At 34.0% G+C, this 20,564-nt stretch overlaps 1 protein-coding gene across 1 annotated transcript; it reads right to left on the bottom strand.

The window, feature by feature from the left end:
* Positions 1-232: 232 nt before the first annotated feature.
* Positions 233-12,724, bottom strand: LOC128243489 (uncharacterized). The gene is made up of 5 exons (XM_052961281.1): positions 12,061-12,724; positions 9,077-9,082; positions 2,251-2,339; positions 1,785-1,968; positions 233-593 (listed from the first exon to the last, which is right to left on the bottom strand). Exons 1-5 carry the CDS (start codon positions 12,722-12,724, stop codon positions 313-315), a joined length of 1,224 nt encoding a protein of 407 aa, XP_052817241.1. The 3' UTR covers positions 233-312.
* Positions 12,725-20,564: the final 7,840 nt, after the last annotated feature.

Here is a 20,564-nt window from a genome sequence, read left to right as displayed (position 1 = left end):
TTTGTTTTAGTTTGTACACAAAAGTATATTTAAGAAATAATAAAGAAATTAAAAAAAATATCAATGATCTAATCCATGCAAGGATTTGTTATAAACATCAAGCAAGCAGTGACAAAATGTCATATTTACAAACATATGAATATTTTAAGCTTGGCTTTAATTTTAACCATGAAATCAGGTTTCGCTGTTTACAATAAAGACGTCTTTATGAACGTCTCATATTCACAAGTATCAATGTATGTAAAAATAATCAAAGCAGTATTGAAAAAAAAAACATTATTTTTGTTAAAACAACAAATTGAAAAAAAAAAACTATGACGTAAAGAGATCTTCACACTCATGTCGAGCGGTTGGCATCGGATTTTTACAAAATATGAAATTTAGCAAACGTTTTGGAACAGGTATGAAACATTTGGCATGCTTGTTTTGACAAGGCTTAACATCAAAGTTTGGAGGATCTATTGGTAGTCCCGGGGTCTTGTATAGGCGGATTTGACTCAGTATTCCAACCAGGAGTTCATCAACGTGGTGATTTAGAGCAGCGGATGTTTCCCAGTATTTAGAGTTGTACTGCTTGGCCACGGATCTTCCCTCTAAAAAGTATAAAACCAATGTTATAACAAAACTCCCATCTCATTTGTTTAATTGAATTGTAAAACTAATTGCCAAGACAATAATTGGTTTATTTCACTTGTTTAAGCATCACGCGGTCTTAAAAGTTATTAATTTTTCGCCAATGTTCCTTTCAAGTACGGTATCGGGTTCGCAATTTTACAATACATATGCTGATTGATTTGTCAATTAAATGGTGGATTGCATTTCATCGTGTGTTCATACTGCAGGTGAATTCATTGTTTAAGACGAATACCAAAAACGAAAAGCGGATGATTGTAACGTAGTAAGCCATTGGTTAGATAATGTCGCTCTAATATAATAACACCTTGATATTTAAGTAAATAATGACGTCAGAAACCACTGCGTTGTTCGGTATGATTTGAATGTTTTACTACCAAATGTCTACGACGAATATAAATATACCATTAAACCTCAAATTTCCATTAGAAAGAGGATGTGAATAAGATAAAAAAAATATCCGATACAACTAAAGATACACTATTACTCCCAAATAGATTTATTACAATTGACACAGTACTTGTTTAAATATACCAGAAAGGATGAATAAATGTCAAAATCAATGTTTCTTATGAAGGATTCAGAGTTTAATTTAAAAGAGTTGTGCAGAAAACACGGTATTTCTACCTTATAAGACTATAGTAGATGACTCTAAATCTTTTAGCATTCACCAATCATTTAAAAAAAATTCGTGTTCATCTATAAAATACAATGTTATAATCTTGTTATCAGTAATTAAAATTTTCCATAAATGCATAATTAAGTAAGTTGTTCAAAATTTGTCACTCAAGATTGATGTTTGTTATACATATGTATATTGCTTTTGAATAAGAGTGTCACTTTAATCATTCTGGAAATACAGTTATCAAGGTCAATGCTATCATGCTGTTTACATGTAATAATACTGTCTAAAGCCGATCAATAAATCTTTCTTTATTATTGCCTATTCAAAAATGTGTTATTACTGATCTCCGTTATAGAAACATTATATAGAACACATTGTGATGCAATGTATATAGTTAAAAAGTCATAACAACTGTCTTCATATCACTTGCGCTTGGCAACAGACGGACACTGATTAATGATGTTTGCAGAATAAAATGAGGAAATAGGCCAAAACATAAATTTTAAAAAGGAACTATTACTAATACCTTCCCTCGTGACCTTTCGTTTTCTTACAAGATCGATCTTGTTGGCGATGAGAATGGCTGGTTTGTCTTTTATTAGAAGTTGATGGCGAACGTGGTACATAATGTCAACAGCCGCCTGATAACTCGACCGGTCTGTGACCGAATAGACCACTGCAAAGGCGTCAACAGATCGACTGGACATCTCCTGCATATGCGATATTTTGAGTGTGGGTAATTGTTAATGCTTTCTTGTTATACAATAATCGGGTTTGCAGCGAGAATGGTGAACCATTAATGCTAAATAATTATGACAGTATGTTTATCAGCTATAGACCGATAAATACTTACTGAAATGGTATTATCTTGAGTCTGAGTTATCTATGCCGTTTGTGTGTATTCGTTATATATAATTGTATCGCGGTATTATATTGATATAATAGATACAAAATATTCATAAACCTTTTGAAAAGAAACAAAACAATATTACCTGTAAATCAAATGGCCGGTCATCAATTTCTAGTGTTGACTCTTCTGAGTTTAACAGCACAGTCACTAAACTGTCTGTTTCTTCGTCATCTGAAACAAAGGTATTTCATAATGAGTTGCGTAATTTCATGAACACAAACTAAAATTCACTTAATGACAATATTTTTTTTACGCAGACTGTATTAATTATCGAAACTAGTTAAACTGTATACTATTGGAATTGTTCTTAGCATTTTTGGACTAGGGCACTTGTGGCCTAGTTCATAGCGGTAAAAACGCGATCTGCATTCTCAAGCCGTATCTGAGGGTTCACTGACGTAATGTATTCAAACGCTGTATTTTGATTGGATTGCCGTTAGCGAATTTGAATAATCAAAGTAGTACCGGAACTGATTACAATGAAAACATCCAACAAAAATAGTTCTCCTAACAAGACAAGCTAATTGTATGTTCTTTTAATGAAGCACAAGAAATGGATACGTAGCGAGTGAGTTAATCGGGTTAACTACATGAATGTTCTTGCATACGGTCAGATTAAATGCAATACGAATATGAACATATTGGAAAAGTACGCATCGACATTTTTGCGTTCAATGCTCTTTATTGATAGACTGGTAGCCGCTTTTTCTTTTATCCGAAAAGAGACCAGTATCAGCTAACCACGGTGCCCGTCGCGCATTCGAAATGTCTTGTGGGTACGTAAACCGAATCAAGCGTGCGGTCTAAGTAGTAAACAACCAGGATATTTGGTTTTAAAAAAAGTACTGTTATCCTTTGTATAGAATGTTGGTATTAATATATTAACAGGGTTGTTCTTTTTTTCGACATAATTTGCATGTTTCCGTGACATTTTCTTTTCAAATACAAAGTTTATTTTTTAACTAATCATTGCATGGCACTTAGTACTTTTTTAAATACAGCATGATTTTTGGTATTGATTGTTTAAATACTATTAATGTAAAATAAAAACCATATGCCGCGTACCTGTATAACGTTATAACTTGTGTTTTTGAGGAAAAGTAAATTCGGGTACCAGTATTGACTCATTCACTCTGATCAGAGCGGCCGAATGATTCACACATGTACATGTTATCACTACTTCCAGATGCTGATGATGTGAATTTTATACGTGTTTTATCGAAGAAATTTATCAATAAAGTCGCCATTGAATGATTACCACCATCAAACGGATTTATTGTCATCTTACCGTGGGAAGCATGTTTAATTTGACACGTAGAATTTCAAGCAATACAAGTTCGTTTGATAAAATCATGTGATTTCAATTTTGCAAAATGGAGATAAAGAAATATCAAATATGCGCATACTTATTTATGAAGTTTCATTCTAAGTGAAGCCAAATGTATGAATATGTGCACAGCTTCTGGTTTATGAATATGATGAGTGTTTACTTATGTGTTTTTTCCACTCTTATAATGCACCAGTCGATTGTTACCACCCCCCCTCCTCGGGGTATACTAGGGAAAAGGGCAATGTTTTCACCTTTCAGGTGTCCTCGCAGTGATTGCGGTGGTTTTGTCTTCCCGCAAAATATAGCGGGGAATTGCCTTTTCCTAAGATCCTTGGGGTGCGAGGTTATGTGGCAGGGATTTTACCACCAGTTCGTTCCCGCAGGGCAGGGCAGGGATTTCATAGGGGATTGGGTGGACTAAAAGTCAAAGTATTCCCCAGACCTGGGGGGCGGGGGCGTGGTTACATTTGACTGGTGCATAAATTACAAGTTCTTTTTCTGAAGATGCTTTGAGCTCACGTTTTGTTTCCTAGCCAAGAATGAAAATCAATAATCAGTCAAAGATACAGTATGGTGATGCATTGTTGATAGATCAATATAAATTTGTGAAATATTTTAGGGAAAGGTATTTGGTTAAATAATTTACAAATGTAAGTTTTGAGGGTTTTTTAACAATGCAGTGCTGAAAATTGTGGAGAAAGAATTGAACTTGTATAAATCATCTGGCTTGTGGCATTTCGGGAACAAAATGAAAATCAACATATTCAAGTTCCCTTATCACCCAATGTTGTGGCATAGTGAAGTAATGAAGATTTAACCTCCCAACAGTCTTTCTCAAATGGTGTCCAGGCTTTTTATGCTTAGGAATAACTTACCTGGCGATGTCAGACCAGAAATCGTATTGGCATGAGATTGGATCACTATGGATCAGTATGCACCAGTCAATTGTAACCACGGCCCCAACATCCGGGGAAATGGGCCGTGTTTTTACCTTTCAGGTGGCCCCGTAGTGCCGGGTCTTCGTGGAAAATACAGTGTGGATGTGGCTTAATCTAATGTCGCTTGGGTGCTGGGGGGGATTTGGTGGGGACTTTGCCATCAGATCATCTCCGCAGCGCGTGGATTTTAGATTGGGTTAGCTGGACAGAAAGTAAAAGTCCCCGCTATTCCCTTGACCAGGGGGGGGGGGGGGTGCATGGTTACAATTGACTGATGCATAAGCTTGCGTATACATTCAGATACAGGGTTTTGGTGCGCAGTTGACAAATTAACTAATTTCTTATTAGAAGTTAAGAATATATATTTATTTATATAAGCTATACTAAATCATTGATTTGATAAAGGTATATCATTGTATCATTGAATGCATTATACATAAATAACTGTGCAAATCTTTATGAATCATCCAAATATGAGTACCTTGCAGGGTCAATGTTATTTTTCAAAATTATACTAAGGGAGCTTTCAAGATTAGCTTTCCAATCGCATACACAATGCAGTTTGAAACCTTTATAATTCAAACAAATCTTGGTTGCAGACCATTACTATTAAATATTTGATAAGTCACAGACATTATAAGGTACATAAGGGGCTGTACTCAGTTAATAATGAAAAAGAAAAAAACTTTTTATTTTATAGAAACCTGACATAAACTTGGTATCGATGTGTACAATTAATGCATTGAAACGTACTAACTAATGATCCACATAGTTTACAAATGATTTATTAATAGCAGTTATTTCGTGTTTTTCCATTAAAAAAATACTAGGTATGTCTACCGAGTGGAATTCATTCCTTATGCGTAATCTGCCTTGATTATTACGTGATATAAGCGAGTTAGGTATATATATGGAAATTCCACCCAGTAAGAGTAAGTCTTCATAGCATAGTGGATTCGACACTGCACTGCAATTTTTTTTGCATTTTGGTATTTTATTTACAATAACGATATCAAAGAGTAAAACACTTTATTAAAAAATTGTCCTAAGATTCGTTAAAGAAAAAAACAACTTTTTGGTGCCGATCTGGTGTACAGTCCCTTTAATAAACAACAAGTGAAGCCAATGTTATATTAAATTTGAGACAAACAAAAAGAAGACAGTACAAAGTTCAAAAAGAGTGACCAATTTGAAAATAACCTAAACGTAATTTTCATGCGATTCAGACAATTTTTAATGCTAGAAATTACAAAAAAAACACATTCCCTTGAATTATTCCTGTCATAGTTTAACTCATAATCAAATTTCAATGCACTGCATTTGAAATAATTTTAAACAGATGAAAAACTTTTTTTTTTAAAAAAGCACAATACATTGTATATCTTTTATGTGACCTAACATTATAATGAATTTATTCAGAGCATAATTTAGTGACTTTTCTTGCACTTAAATGTGAACAAGTATGCTTGGGATTGAACACTAAGGAAAACAAATTTTAAAGAATGAAATTAAAAGAAGCACAAAATATCTTTGATATTCAAAAAATGAAACTTTTTAGACTTTCAACTTTAACATTTACTGATTACGTCGGCTTCGTTCATTCTAAACTTTCTCTCAGTGATAAGGAATAAATTTTATTCACTGCAGTTGTTTACTAACTTAATGAAAATAAGAACAATGGAAACAATGCATTTACTACTGTTGATCAGTGCAGATTGTGGGAGGTCGTGGTTGATTTCACTGGACCAGCAATAAGCCCTGCCGAATTTGGATACTGATTGGTCAGTCAGGTGTTTTTGGTAGGCATGATTGGCATGAATCTTAATTTTAACCATCATTTATGAATGTTTACAAAATCATTGAATATTGAAATAACAAGCAAAATGTTAGTTTGAATGATGAAAGCCATGAAATATGTGAAGCATTCAAAAAGAGACCATTTTTCAGCTTGTGTAAGTATTGAGAAAATTATCAAGTAAATATTTTTATTGTTTATCAGGAAAATGTTGAAATCTCATGTTTAGGCATATAGAGATCATACTTGATTGCTATGTTATTGCAATATGTTTTATTCATTGCAATATTAATTTAAAACATTTTTATGTTGATTTAAGATTGTAGATAAAAAATTAATGGTATAGGTGATGTGTGAATGATCTCTTAAGTCTTTAAAACCCCTTTTGGTATTGTGAGTTTTTTTGCTCCAGTCTTGATCAGTTTAGCTTTTAAAGATTTTTAAAGTAACTGCAAAACAAGTCCAGCTATCTAGAAAGACTATGTCAAACCCTTACCAGATAAAATTTCTAGAGTTTTCAAATTACCAACTTGACAATGGTTTTATCATAACATAGGATATTAATGCTATTGGTTTTAAAGAAAATGCTAGTGTTTTTGTATGTGGAATGATATATCATAAGTGGCACTAAATTGAACATAATTTATAGTTCTCATTGATAAAACACATAGCCGCAAGTACATGTTGATCTAAGATTTAAGGCTTGGATGGAGTCAGGGCAAGAAAATTGCATGTAACCTTGTTAATACATTGTACTTTCCAACGCAAGAACTGTTTGTTTATTCAAGTAAATAAAGCAATCCCCACATCAAGGAAATGCAGTATTGCTTAACCAGCTTAATTGACATCATGAGTTGGAGATTAAATTGCTGCAATCAAAGGCACATCTAGATATCAGAATTATTCAAACTCTGATTTAGCAACCTTATTATATTTTAATATATGAACTACTTTTCCGAAATGAAAGCTTTTTAAGATTTACAAGGACGGGTAAAAGTATTTGTAGTAAAGTAAATGTACTGCAACACCTGATACATGTTGCCTAGGAATCCAACAAATTATCGGCACTCCAAATGTTACAGTTCTATTCAATTCGGAGTGCCTGAAATGAAAGCTTCTTGATTCTACATTTAACATCTTCTTTCTGTATGACCAATGACCAGGAGAATCATGAACCTACAACCATTTGCAACTATTGAGATAGGGAGCTATCAGGACAGAGATAGAGGACAATACAAGAATGGCCAACTGTTGCATTTATTGATGTCTGTTACAAATATTGTCCAAAGTATGGCCCTATGGTTTAAAGCTCCCCTGAAAAAGATGTGACAGGTTTTCTATTTAGGATATAATTACATTATTGAAACTGAAACTGCAAATAACAGACCTTTGATATAAAATGATTTGATCAAATTAAAAAAGTATGTGTACTTTGGTAAACATACGCCAACCACGTAAATTAATTTGTATATGTCTGATTTAACGACATTGAGAAATTCAAAATAACTATGACTTTATCTGATTAAACGCTTTAGCCCCCCCCCCCCCCCCCCCCTCTCCCTCTACCCACACTTAACAAGACTTTTCAAATTTCCTTTGCAGCTTGAAAGCAGTTTTAGTCTAAAGTTTATGCTAGCCAATTAAACAGTGACCCCTTGTAATGTGAGCCGATTTGTTTAATGCTTAGAACATGGTTATCAACATTCCCATAAAGAAGCCCTAGTCCATCAGTGCTTTCAGCACTTTGATTAACACAGAGCGTTAACTATAGATAATTGATACAAAAACGACTTGAGTTCACTCAGCGGACATTTTTTTTCTCTGTGATGTAAGTTTTGCCAGGCACATAAACGAAACAGCGAAGAACAAGTTGGTTGAGGTGGGTTTTTTTTTTCAAAACAAATACAATTTGATGCTTAAAATTTAAAATGAACATTGTTGTCGTTTTCTGCACATGCCTATTTATCTTTAATTCCGTTATTCAAAACAGAATGAGCAACTATGATCATTATTTATGATAGCAAGGAATGGTAATTATATAGTTGTGTTCCGTAGACAGATATTTGCACAAATAAAGAGAATATTTATCGGTTTGATTTCTTTCTTGCATACCAATTCCCCACATATATAATTTTACTCGTGGCCAATCCTAGTATTAATCATTATTTTGCAGAATGTTGCTTTAATATTAGAAAAACTCTTGAGGATAAGTGCAATTGTTTTCATTTACATCATTATTGGAGTAGGCACATGAGGAATGTATACGGCTCCTTTAAACAGCTCAGCTAGACAAATGGTATTTACATCAGATTTTGTTCATTTATGATACATATCACACCTACATTATTGGTCATACAATTCGATATGACACATAAACATACACCAATAGCAGACCGACTTGGAATTGAAATATTTCCCGCGTTCGAGGTTTAATTTAATTTCATAACTGTGACCAATTTCTTGTTAACATTAAATATTTATGAGAATTTGGTGGTAAAGAGGTATTTAGATAATATACCTAAAACAACGCAATCAATGATTTTATATTAACTCGTTTCATGCAGCTCAGTAAACATCCGATGTACGAATAAAGTACAAAAGATCTTGCAGTTTTTCTTAATAGGCTATTTAATTCATAAACTCACAAAAGCATTAATGCACACCAATCAAATGTTTCACGAAAATTATTGAACTCTTAAACTCATCTGTTTGTACAATGGAATATATTTTGTTTTAATTTTATTTTTGGCACTGTCATTTCTTTCAGTTTTATAAATATATATAGATCTGATTGGAATAGAACCTCGCTTGTGCAATAAATTGACAAATCCTGGTCCATATTCACTCATGTCTTGAGTCTTAGTTCGAGGCACAGGCTCAAGAAACTGAATTCTTAAATGTATCAAGATGTCCAAAATATACTCAGTCAAAACAGAAACGATACCTGGAAACTTTTACACTTTATTTCTTCTCTTTATGACATTTTTCTGATATTTTTTAAATTTAATGTTTAACAACCATTTGAATAAAATTTCATAACATTAGTAGAAAACTATCAATACTGGCAGATTATTTGCTGCTGTAACAACGATAATGCGAAAACTCAATTCACAAGTAATCAGTATCTGGTATGTCCACCATGTGCGTCACTTACTGCAATACAGCGACGTCGCATTGAGCGAATCAGGGTCTTAATAGTCTCCTGTGGTATCGCTGCCCATTCTTCGTGCACAAAACGTGCAAGCTCATTAGGGTTTTGAGGATTACGCTGTCGAACACGGCGTTTCAAGACATCCCATAAATGCTCGATTGGAGACAGGTCAGGTGAGAATCCAGGCCATGGAAGAACTTGGATATTTCTCTCCTGAAGGTAGGTGGTTGAAACTCGAGCGGTGTGACAACTAGCGTTGTCCTGTTGGAACAAAGTGACGTTCGGATTGGCGTTGATGAATGGTGCAACAACTGGCTCCAATATCTCATTTCGATATCCTTGTCCTGTTAGCCTACCTTGCACTTCCACTCAATGTGTTCGAGAATGAAAGGATATTCTACCCCATACCATAACGTTAGGTCCCCTAAATTGATCTCTCTGACGTATACATGCGTCCGAAAAACGTTCATTGCGTCGTCTATAGCAACGTATGCGTCCATCAGCGAGATCCAAGCAAAACTGTGATTCGTCGCTAAATAATACGGTGTTCCACTGTTGTTGAGTCCAACGGTGATGTTGGTGTACCCAATCCCGACGTTTACGTCGACGTTCGGCTGTAAGGCACGAGCCGTTATGTGGGCGTCTAGCCCTAAGTCCATGTTCGGCAAGCCTATTTCTCACCGTTTGAGCACATATCCTGGCATTGGTACGTCCAGGTGTTATAGCTGCGGTGGTCGTTGCCGGCAAAAATCTGTTACGTAGATGTGACGTCCTCATATAGCGGTCTTGCGCAGGGGTCGCTACTCGCGACCTGCCAGATCTTTGACAATCATTAACTGTGCCAAGTGTTCGATAACGACCTGCCAGACGAGATATTGTCAAACGCGACACACCAAAACGTGCAACGACGTCACTTTGACGTGCACCTGCCTGTAGCATACCAATAGCCCGATTACGTTCATTAGTTGACAAACGTGGCATACTTGTTACGAAAGAAACCGGATAATTAATGTGTTTTTCTTCAATTGTACTTCAACCCTTTCACAAATCAATATTCACCTTTACTCAACATGTACCATGTACCTCGTACCCCGCGCAGCAGGTAAAAATCTAAAGCTAGGTCGTTTACTTAAATGCTTCAATGAATTTAGCTTATCCCTATGATTTACATGTACGAACTATAACCACTTAATTTTAGTTAACTTTTAAGGATATTTACTTATTTTAAAGAAAAAACTGAAATATTAATACGGTATCGTTTCATTTTTGGGTGAGTATATAACGCAAGTTGACGAGAATGTGTATCTGATAATATAACAGATCATATGACACAGATATATCACGTTTGACCATAGTTACCCCAGAAGAAGTATTTCAGTACCAAAATTGAAATATGGCTTTTCTGACCACGAGTCAAACTCAGTATAAGGGTCGACCTTTGTGAGTACGGGCCCTGGATGACGTAGGGCACAAAAAGGTCTTCACTTATACGTACTTAAAGTCATTTGCAACACTTCTTTGTACTCTTAATGAAAAGGATTAAACAATAATGTTTCCATTCCAGTTTCACTAACATTATGTTTTAAAGCAATATTACCAGATGTTAAATATTTGCAAAACGAACTTACTGTGCCTATATTTTACAATTTGTGTAAATAATGAGTATGTTGTATTATTGATATACCCCATGCCTGTAGAATATACATATTTTTTTCTTCATTTAATTGAGATCATTTGGACATGGCTCACGTTCAAGTTTATAAACCTGGTTTGTATGGGAAATAGCAGATATATCACTTTATGTTGTTCATTGGCATTTATGTCAATGCTAGTAGAACCGAAGATGACTCTTACACTTACACAATTAAATAGCAAGGCGTTCAATAGGTTTACTCTCACGTTTTCATGTCATTTATGCTGTAGAGCTTGAGATAAAACGTGACACAAATATCTGAACACATTTCTCAGCAATCCATACCGCCTATTTGAACTAATGCTCTCCTCTACAATTATGGTTTTGGCATTAACAAGTTCATTATTGATTTCCCGTGCCTAATGGCTTTGCAAAACTATATGGCGGTAAACAGTTTAAGAATTTATATTCGCAATGAACGCGTTGTTGTATCCTTTTTGGCCGAGTTCGAACACATTGAAGCTGGAAAACTTTCAGTAAATATTTCAACGTGGTGTTGTATTAGTCAAGTGGATCGATAGAATTAACAATTACATAAAAAAAGAATGATATTGCTTTGAATGCCTGAATAATGACTATTTAGATGAAAGGCACTGGAGTCCACTTATTTTACAAGGGTTGTTTTTAATTAACAAAACATTTAGGGGATCTCAGATGAGTTGGCATTTGAAACAAAACGTTTTAAAGGAATTTTCTCAAATTAATAAAAAATGAGCCTTTGCAGTTTTAGAAAATGAGTTTTATATTTTCCGTATTCAATGACCACTAATATGAGATTTTACTGATATTATCATCAATACTTATGTTCTATTAACTGCGCTAAACACATAAAACGGCGATATAAAGCGCGGCCGTTGTCCAATATATCACGTAGCAGCACATGATTTGGATACTTATTGCACTAGTTATGTATTAGCAATATGATATATTACTCTTAAAACTTAATAATATTGAATATGAAGTAAAACATCGATTTCTTTCTTACCGTTTTCAGCATCAAATGCAATGAACTCTGACGTCATGAACTGATTCGTCAAAGATCTTTTTCCTACCCCTTTATCCCCAACCATGGCAACTTTATGAATAACTGTTTCCATAGATGATCCCATACTGTCCAAAGTTCCTATATATCGGGACTGCTTGCTGTTGATTGTATGCGTGCTGTTGTTGTGTGATCTAGTTCCCCCATGTTCGCTATGCATTGCACTCCCGGTTGAGTGAATACTATTAGAGCTCCGTTTAAAAGAGTCCCCCCTGTTCACAATGCCCCCCTTCGATGTTGTTTTAAATGACCGCACTCTTCGTTGGTCAGATGGTTCCTCCTCTTTATGAATATCGTCGAAAGATACTGAGAGAAAATTCCTCGCAATTGATGGTAAACTGCTTCGTCTTGGTCGGTCAACATCAACATTTAACAATTTTGGTCGAGGTCGGTTTCTGAATGAGCTTGAACGTCCATGGTGTGTTGTTGGATTTAAATTGGAGTGATTTTGAGCAACATTTTCAGATTCTCGTAATTCCATTTTTTGTTGAAATAGATGGTTTCTGTCTACAACTGTTGGCTCCTCGTGGTCTGTTTTGACGTCATATGAAACCTCGTGGCATATTTTAGGCACACTGAATTTTTGTTTAACTTTATCTGAATTCATTGTTTCTGTCTTTATCATTCCAGTGAATAATACAAGTCCATGCACATCAGCATAAAGATTGAATACAAAAAAGATCAAATCACGGCACTGGTATTATAAAGCATTTCTAAATGTTTTAAATAATGTTTCGTAGACTACGATAAAATATTCATCCAAGCTAATTCTTCGCATGTATTCCATGTCTTTTATCAAGTACACTGCAACCTTATTTATGTCTAAACCATTGACGAGTATACTTAATACTTAATATTCTTCAGATCAATACTCCAACTAGTAGTCTCTCCAATAGCAGATCCATTGTAGCGTTGTCACAAAGACCATATACCACCAGAGATATCCGCTTTTAATATATAAATGTTCTACAGCTCTCTCGAGATCACGTGGTTTTTCTTGACTAGTCAGTCATATTTAATGCGGAGTTATATTACACGTAGTATTGCTGTTTTGTATGTAATGCTTGAGACACGAAATGCTTGTTGTTTGGCATTCGACAGAAGCTGATGAGGGAAAAAAGTAAGCTTGTTTTTTATTGGCTTTAGAAATTAATTGCATATCCAGGTGTCTTATTGTGCTAGAACTACAACAGTCAAGAAGTAAAACATTTAAGCCAATACCTTGGTAGGGAACATTCCCTAGAGAACTTGAACCCTGTTGGTTAAAACACATGCTTGTATCAATTTAGCCATATTGTACCAAAGTATGCCATTAGGAAACAATTTACATAAATTTTGCCTAACACTAGATCATGACCAATGAGAGGATACACGTAATGAATAAAGGAAATATCCGTTTTCCTGCATCCGCTGGTATTTGCACACAACTTCGTACTTGTTACTTTTAGAAATTAAATTGTTACTATACATATATTATAAAATAGTTATTCTTATAAATATGACAATTATAATAATTAATTAAGTCGGTCCATATCATTTAACATACGCAATATTGTTTCTTTCTATACATTAATGAAACTTTAAAACATGGACCATGTTGACCTAAATCAAATATACAATATAAACATAGTATCATGTTTTCGAGTAATAATATTCCTTCTTCTTCTTGCGTCTTGTGTCTACTTTATGTTTGTTTGGCATGTGCTTTTAAATAGGATCGTGGATAGATTTCTGATCACTGGGCTGTTCCTGTAGTTTCAATTGCTTTAAAAACAAACACAAAATAGTTTCAAAATGCATGTCTCTGTTTGCAATTAATGACAAAAAAACGGCTGTTACCGGCGATATTTTTAAACAACAAATATATTGAAGTTTTACCTCTTAATCATACCTATTACGACAATCAATGATACGGCTTGTAGACCTTGATTTCAAAAACAACGTCAAAGGAAATTCGTTTACTTTTCATGCATGCAATCACTTTAGCAAGCGATTATTTTTTGAGAGTATTGAAAGAATATATCCGTTCGATTATAACATTCAAAGACATTTCAATATGGAACAAAGGAATAAAACATTTTACTTTAAGTTCAATCGATGTTTGCTTTTTGCAAGAAATTGATAGTTGTGATACATTATCTTGATCGGTATTCTTATACAAAATGACAAGCTAGTCCATATCTGTACTCGGTATCATGTTTCGTTTCTTTTGTCACTTGTATTAAATGGGCATCTATAGTTTCATTATATTGGGTTTGTAACATTATTGTCAACAACAAATGTAAATATCTTCAACAAAACCGCAACTTATTTATATCAAGCTTTTAAACGGCGAGGATAATACTTTTTCATGTTAATAAATTACTTAAATAATGATATGCTTAATTACGATGGTGCTCTTTGTAACCCATATAGTTTGCAGACTTTTCTACATAATATTATTCTCAACTTATGCTGATTTATTGTAAATTCCACCACCATGCTTGTTTATTCAGTGCTATGGCAATGTATTTAATTCATTTGCCAATAAAATATTGATAAGAACATAGAATTTACTAAATTAAATGTGTTTCTGATATAATCATTGATCCGAGGTCATGATTACGAATAGTCTTAAGTCTGAGTTCCGACTCAAATGGCACAACTGCGAATCATAATTTCACTGTAACTTACTTTCTAGTTTAGTTCTGATGAAGAAGTTTGCTGAATTTGATTACCTTGAAATTTTACATATAATCATATTTATTATAATAGACAAAAGCGATTGTTTTGGTTCGGCACAAATAATATTTTGTGTCATGCGCAGCATCTAATTAAACATAATATAAACTAATATATCTTCATACCGTATTTATCATTCTTATGATTGAAATTCGAACAAAACGAATATTTCTCGTAATATTATATTTGAACTGTTTTCTCGCAAGTGATACTTGGTTATACGGCAACTGCCCTTAATCGTATCATTAAGAAAGTGTTAAACTGCTAAACAGAAGTTGGTCATATTTGGTAATAAAGACACTCTTCAAACAAGCTACTTATATGGTACCAACACACATATAGTTAAATGTCAATGGTTTAATTATTCTGTACATTTTCCTCAGAATAATAATATTTGGTCAAATACTAGCGTTTTCTCATTCGACATTTAGCAATCAGTTAATGGAAAAATGCAGGAATAAATATAGTTTTTTCCTGCACTTATTGAGACCAGCATGGGGACCCTTCTGCCTTCATAGAATTAACTAGCCGGGAAATCATAACAACTCGGCCATCGTCGGTAAGCTTTGCACAGAAACTTTTTTTCGGTTTAATTAAGATAATTAACGAATAATAGACTGTGCCTATTCATTTGTTTAACTTGTAAGCGGAAAGCGAAAGACAGTATCGTAGAATTAAACTTAAGTCGATATTCAATTTGATATATCAAAACTTAATAGCGATTTGTACTGCGATAGAAATGCTAAGAGTTGTATATCATTGCAACAAATATGTATTGATGTTCCACATCAACATGCCCGTTCATCAAAAGTAGCCATACCGGACTTAGGGTCTGTCCGAAGCACTGTACTGTCTGTACTAAGGTATTTGTAACTTCCGTCAAAAGTTTCCGTATCCCATCCCAAATGACTTTTAAAAACTATTTCTGACCATACAATGAGATAAATTTCTGTGCTAGTAGTCTGATATCTCTGCAGTGAGTCAATATTGTTATGGTATGTACACATATCAACAGTACTCCATTTTTCTTTCAAAACTCATCGTTGTATGTTAGTTTCCCTGGCCCGAAACCAGAGAATGTGGAGAATGAGAAGGAAATCAAAACCGATCCTTCTCCACAACCACCCAATCCATTTCTGTTAAATACCTGTTTTGCCACACATTTCTTTTTGTTAAACAAAGGTTTATATAAAGTCTTGTCATGCTTGCAGACATTTTTCAAAAACATATCCGGGTTGAGTCCTTGTGGCAAATGAAATCTTGAAATTGATGTAATAAGAAAAGTTATTACATTTATGAATCGTGCTGTTTTATCCATGACAAAATTATTTCTTTTGATAAGCAATCAAATTGTATTATACATGTTGTACTGTTTTATTCGGACAAAAGAATGCATTGGTCGTACGAAATAGGCCGAAGAAAATAGACGGCGTGCCTTAAATACATTATATATATATATATCAAACTTCCGATCACTTTACGACCTACCATTGTATGTGGAGTATAAAATATTGGTGGGCGTTAACTAAACCATGAACAAATGTTTATGGCATTTTCCGTGACCATTGCAGAACAATAATAAAAGACAAACATTTGTTTGTATAAATGGTGGGGTAAGCTAGTTAATGTGTCTTTTTACACGATGTGCATCCAATTGATTCATCATGTACCGTAAAACACGTCTTCGCCGAAAGTGGCACAGAAATATATATTATGATGTATCGACGTCAACATTAATTTAAAGTTATTTATTGGCCCTTTCCCTTTGCTTCATTATTTTATTCTTAAGACTTTATTAATCAGTGTTTGTCTAATGCCGAGCGCAAGTGATAAGAAGACATTTGTAATGGCTTTTTAACTATTTGCACTGCATCACAATGTGTTCTATATAATGTCCCAATAATGAAACAATAATGCATCATTATCAGTAATAACAAATTTCCCCGGGACTAGGAATATATCCGCCCAACATACATATAAGGCCTAGTGAAAACAAATCTGCCAAAGGTTTCATACCTGTACCAAAACGTTTGCTTAATTTCATCTTTTGCCCGGTGCCACCCTCTCGGCATGAGTGTGAATATCTCTTTACGTCATAGTTTATTCTCTTCAATACGTTGTTTGGAAAAGAATAATAATAAAAATACTGCTTTGAATATTCTTTTAAAACATTTGTACTTGTGAAAATAAAATGTTCATGAGAAAGATGATTTTATTGCAGACGGTGAATCCCGACTTCATGGTTTAAATTAAAGCAGTACTTAGATATGTACATCATTTTCTTAATTTTTTGATAACATTTCATTGCCTGGGATGGATCATTCACGAACTATTTTATATCTATATTTTTTTTTTAATATTCTTTCGTGTAATAAAATGGGTATATATCCCTGCTAAAACATTAAATTCATAATCACATATTTTTTTGCAAAAGTTTTATGTATTTCAAATCAACAATAACCGTTTTGTATTCCTATGACGGCTTAATTTGTGACTATGCACTCATTTGTGAATCTCTGGAAACTGGTTCTATCAAATGAACTATTGAAATTAACTGACTGCTTAAGAACCGTTAATACACAGTTGGTTTGATCCTACCTACATTACTCTAGAAATTACCCGCCACATGAAAGTTATTTTAACCTCTGCTGTGGTAATATTTTGTTCTCGTTTTGCATTACAAAATAGGAGGTTTATGAGTTAAAACACCGCCCTCCCCCATAACCGCTTACATATTTCTACTCACACCTCGAAATGTAGCTCGGTTAGGTCAAAGACAGTATGTTTTTAATAATAGCCTTACAAAACAGCTGTTTTGAAATATGGTTATGCCATTTAATTAGTAATAAGAGAATGTCTGGCTACAAGTAACAGCACATGAAATATTAAAGCAAACCGACTGCTCATGAGACAGTTTTAATATCAAATTTCAAACACGGATATGGAAAATACGAAACGTAAATGATAATACTTAACTATCAAATATGATATGATACACATAATGCTTATCAATACATCATTGATAAAGCAGACAGACGCAGCTTTGTCGTTCATTGTAAATGACAGAACATGGTGTATTATGCTGGAATTGATTTTATAATGACTTGAGGCAAATGTCACAAATGGTCTTTATCATTGTTTTGAATAATTGAATAGCCCGTATCATCAGTATTGATGGCGTATACAATGTATATGAGACAATGCTCAGACATTTCAATATTTACAAGATGACCTACAATGCAATAAATTCGAGCCAATTAACACACACAATATAGTATATATAACGAAAAAGAAATGATAGAAATCTAATAGCTTAACATTTAAACTTTCCTTCATAGGAAGAAGTGTACCACAATTATGATTATAGGGAGAACATGAACACCGAAGAATATCAAAATAATATGGAAATGATGTTCTCATAAGTAATATGAAACGCACCGAGCATTTTTGGACGTTCGGACATATAAATCGATGTGTAACAAACATGCTGAAAATAATGAATGTGTTTAAATTTCTCCCAAACGTCTTTCAGTAAAAGATTTATTATCTCCTATCCTTTTCTTGGCGACTCATTACCAGAACTTCATTCATTTTTCTATAGCAACCACGTATACTGTTTCGACTGTTTTCCTTTGGTCTGATTTAAACAGCCAGGTTGTATAAACATAGTAAATTTAATTATGTTTTCTATTTCATTTCATTTTATGCCAAACATAAAATATTTATTATCTTAACCTTAAGTAAAGACAAACAAAGGAACACAATATAGGTGTGCCAACAAGCGGGGTATTTTATTTTGTATATTCTGACAATTCAATAACATTCACACAGGCACTGATTCCCTGAATAGCCATAACATGGTGAATGGCTCAATGTTCCTATACACAGTGATGAATGCTTCTGCATTGTAGTAATGTCCGGAATCAATGCCACTCACAGCCCTCTACACGAATAAACTCCCATTCGTATGTTGGTAACACAAACAATACCAAACTGAAAAATAAATATGCGTTAATAACACAGAAACAATCATCTATTTGTATATCATTTTTTTGTAATCAATAAAACACGCTACTAGTGTACAATGACACGATCCTCTCCGTACCCCACTTGCTTATCGAATGATTTCCCAAATCAGTACATAACCCGATACTTGTAATTTCCTCGAGGAAAATGTAAAACTTATATAAACTACAGTACCCTACAAAATCTACCTCACAACCGAATTTTACATTATCAATTCCGATAATAAATACATTTATGTTTTCTATTTCATTTCATTTTATGCCAAACATAAAATATTTATTATCTTAACCTTAAGTAAAGACAAACAAAGGAACACAATATAGGTGTGCCAACAAGCGGGGTATTTTATCGACAGTAAAAGAACGGGTGCGTAAACAACAGTCAAAAATATATCAATGAATGAAATATACCTAAATTGTATAACAATTCATGTAATCTATAAACCAAGATTAAGAGATACAAATTTCTTAGTGTCATCCGATTCCCTGACATAACGATCTTTTGCATTTTCAGATTTCCATCTGCCATGCCTATTGAACAATCGTTCAGGGACACCCCCATTAGCAGCCGCCGTAGCACCCCCTGAACGGAAAGATCTATATTCTGCAATGCATAAAATAATCCTCGCACTCAGAGTACGACTTCGCAAGTATCTGATACAAGCGGAACTGTCCAAGGGACTAAACATATTATGTTGTACTTCGCACACAGTGTACGAACCTCATTTACATCAGATGTAAATGGTATAAGAAACACACATTTTCAAATAATATCTTTACGTAAGTTATTTTAAAATAACTACGAAATACGATGCTAAAAACCTTTCCCTGGCTCTACTATACGACATGGGTTTTACACCCGATAATACACATCTTTTTGATTTTTGACAACACATGATATTTCTAAAAATATATTCTGTGGAACTTTCCTCAATACCAACTGTTATAAGATATTTTTCCAAATATGATACTGGACACAACAATGAGTTTGTTCTAGATATTGTCGCCGTTTCACCATGACGTAGTTGATCTGTTTTGCTTTTACTTATGAATATTTTAACACAATCTTCAAGAATGGATAAATCTGATCTTTTTATAGAAACCAGTTCATTAAATCTTAAAAAAACCTGAAAAACTTATTAGACACATAGTTACAAAACGAATGTCAACCAATGCCTCTGAACTTCCAAAATGGCGTACAATACATTTCATATCTTCTACAGAAAATGCACATTTTTGAACGACAGGTCTAGAATTTTCTCTTATGAGACCATTTTTAGCAAACGTAACTAAATCGGAAGAACAAGGATCTTCAAAACATGCATCTATATTCTGCAATGCATAAAATAATCCTCGCACTCAGAGTACGACTTCGCAAGTATCTGATACAAGCGGAACTGTCCAAGGGACTAAACATATTATGTTATACTTCGCACACAGTGTACGAACCTCATTTACATCAGATGTAAATGGTATAAGAAACACACATTTTCAAATAATATCTTTACGTAAGTTATTTTAAAATAACTACGAAATACGATGATAAAAACCTTATTTTCTCATCTCATTCTCATTTCAACCAAACAGTCACTATCATCATGAAAATACTTATCATTGTTTAGGCCCTCCGATGCCGCTCTCTCGTTTGACAGACGACCCGCCGACCAGCTCGCACTCCCGCCGGAAGTGTCCTTTCCGTCC

This window comes from Mya arenaria, chromosome 8, assembly GCF_026914265.1.
Source record: "Mya arenaria isolate MELC-2E11 chromosome 8, ASM2691426v1".
Taxonomy (NCBI): Eukaryota; Metazoa; Mollusca; class Bivalvia; order Myida; family Myidae; genus Mya; species Mya arenaria.
Note: the sequence above shows the minus strand (reverse complement) of the source record. Positions and strands in the feature narration are given on the sequence as shown.

Bases quoted from the DNA above. Each gene is read 5' to 3' on its own strand.
- LOC128243489 (XM_052961281.1), bottom strand. From the start codon at position 12,724: ATGAATTCAGATAAAGTTAAACAAAAATTCAGTGTGCCTAAAATATGC. The intron at 1,969-2,250 runs GTAATATTGTTT...TCGCATATGCAG, and splicing joins ACCGGCCATTTGATTTACAG to GAGATGTCCAGTCGATCTGT. The intron at 594-1,784 runs GTATTAGTAATA...TATACTTTTTAG, and splicing joins ACGAAAGGTCACGAGGGAAG to AGGGAAGATCCGTGGCCAAG.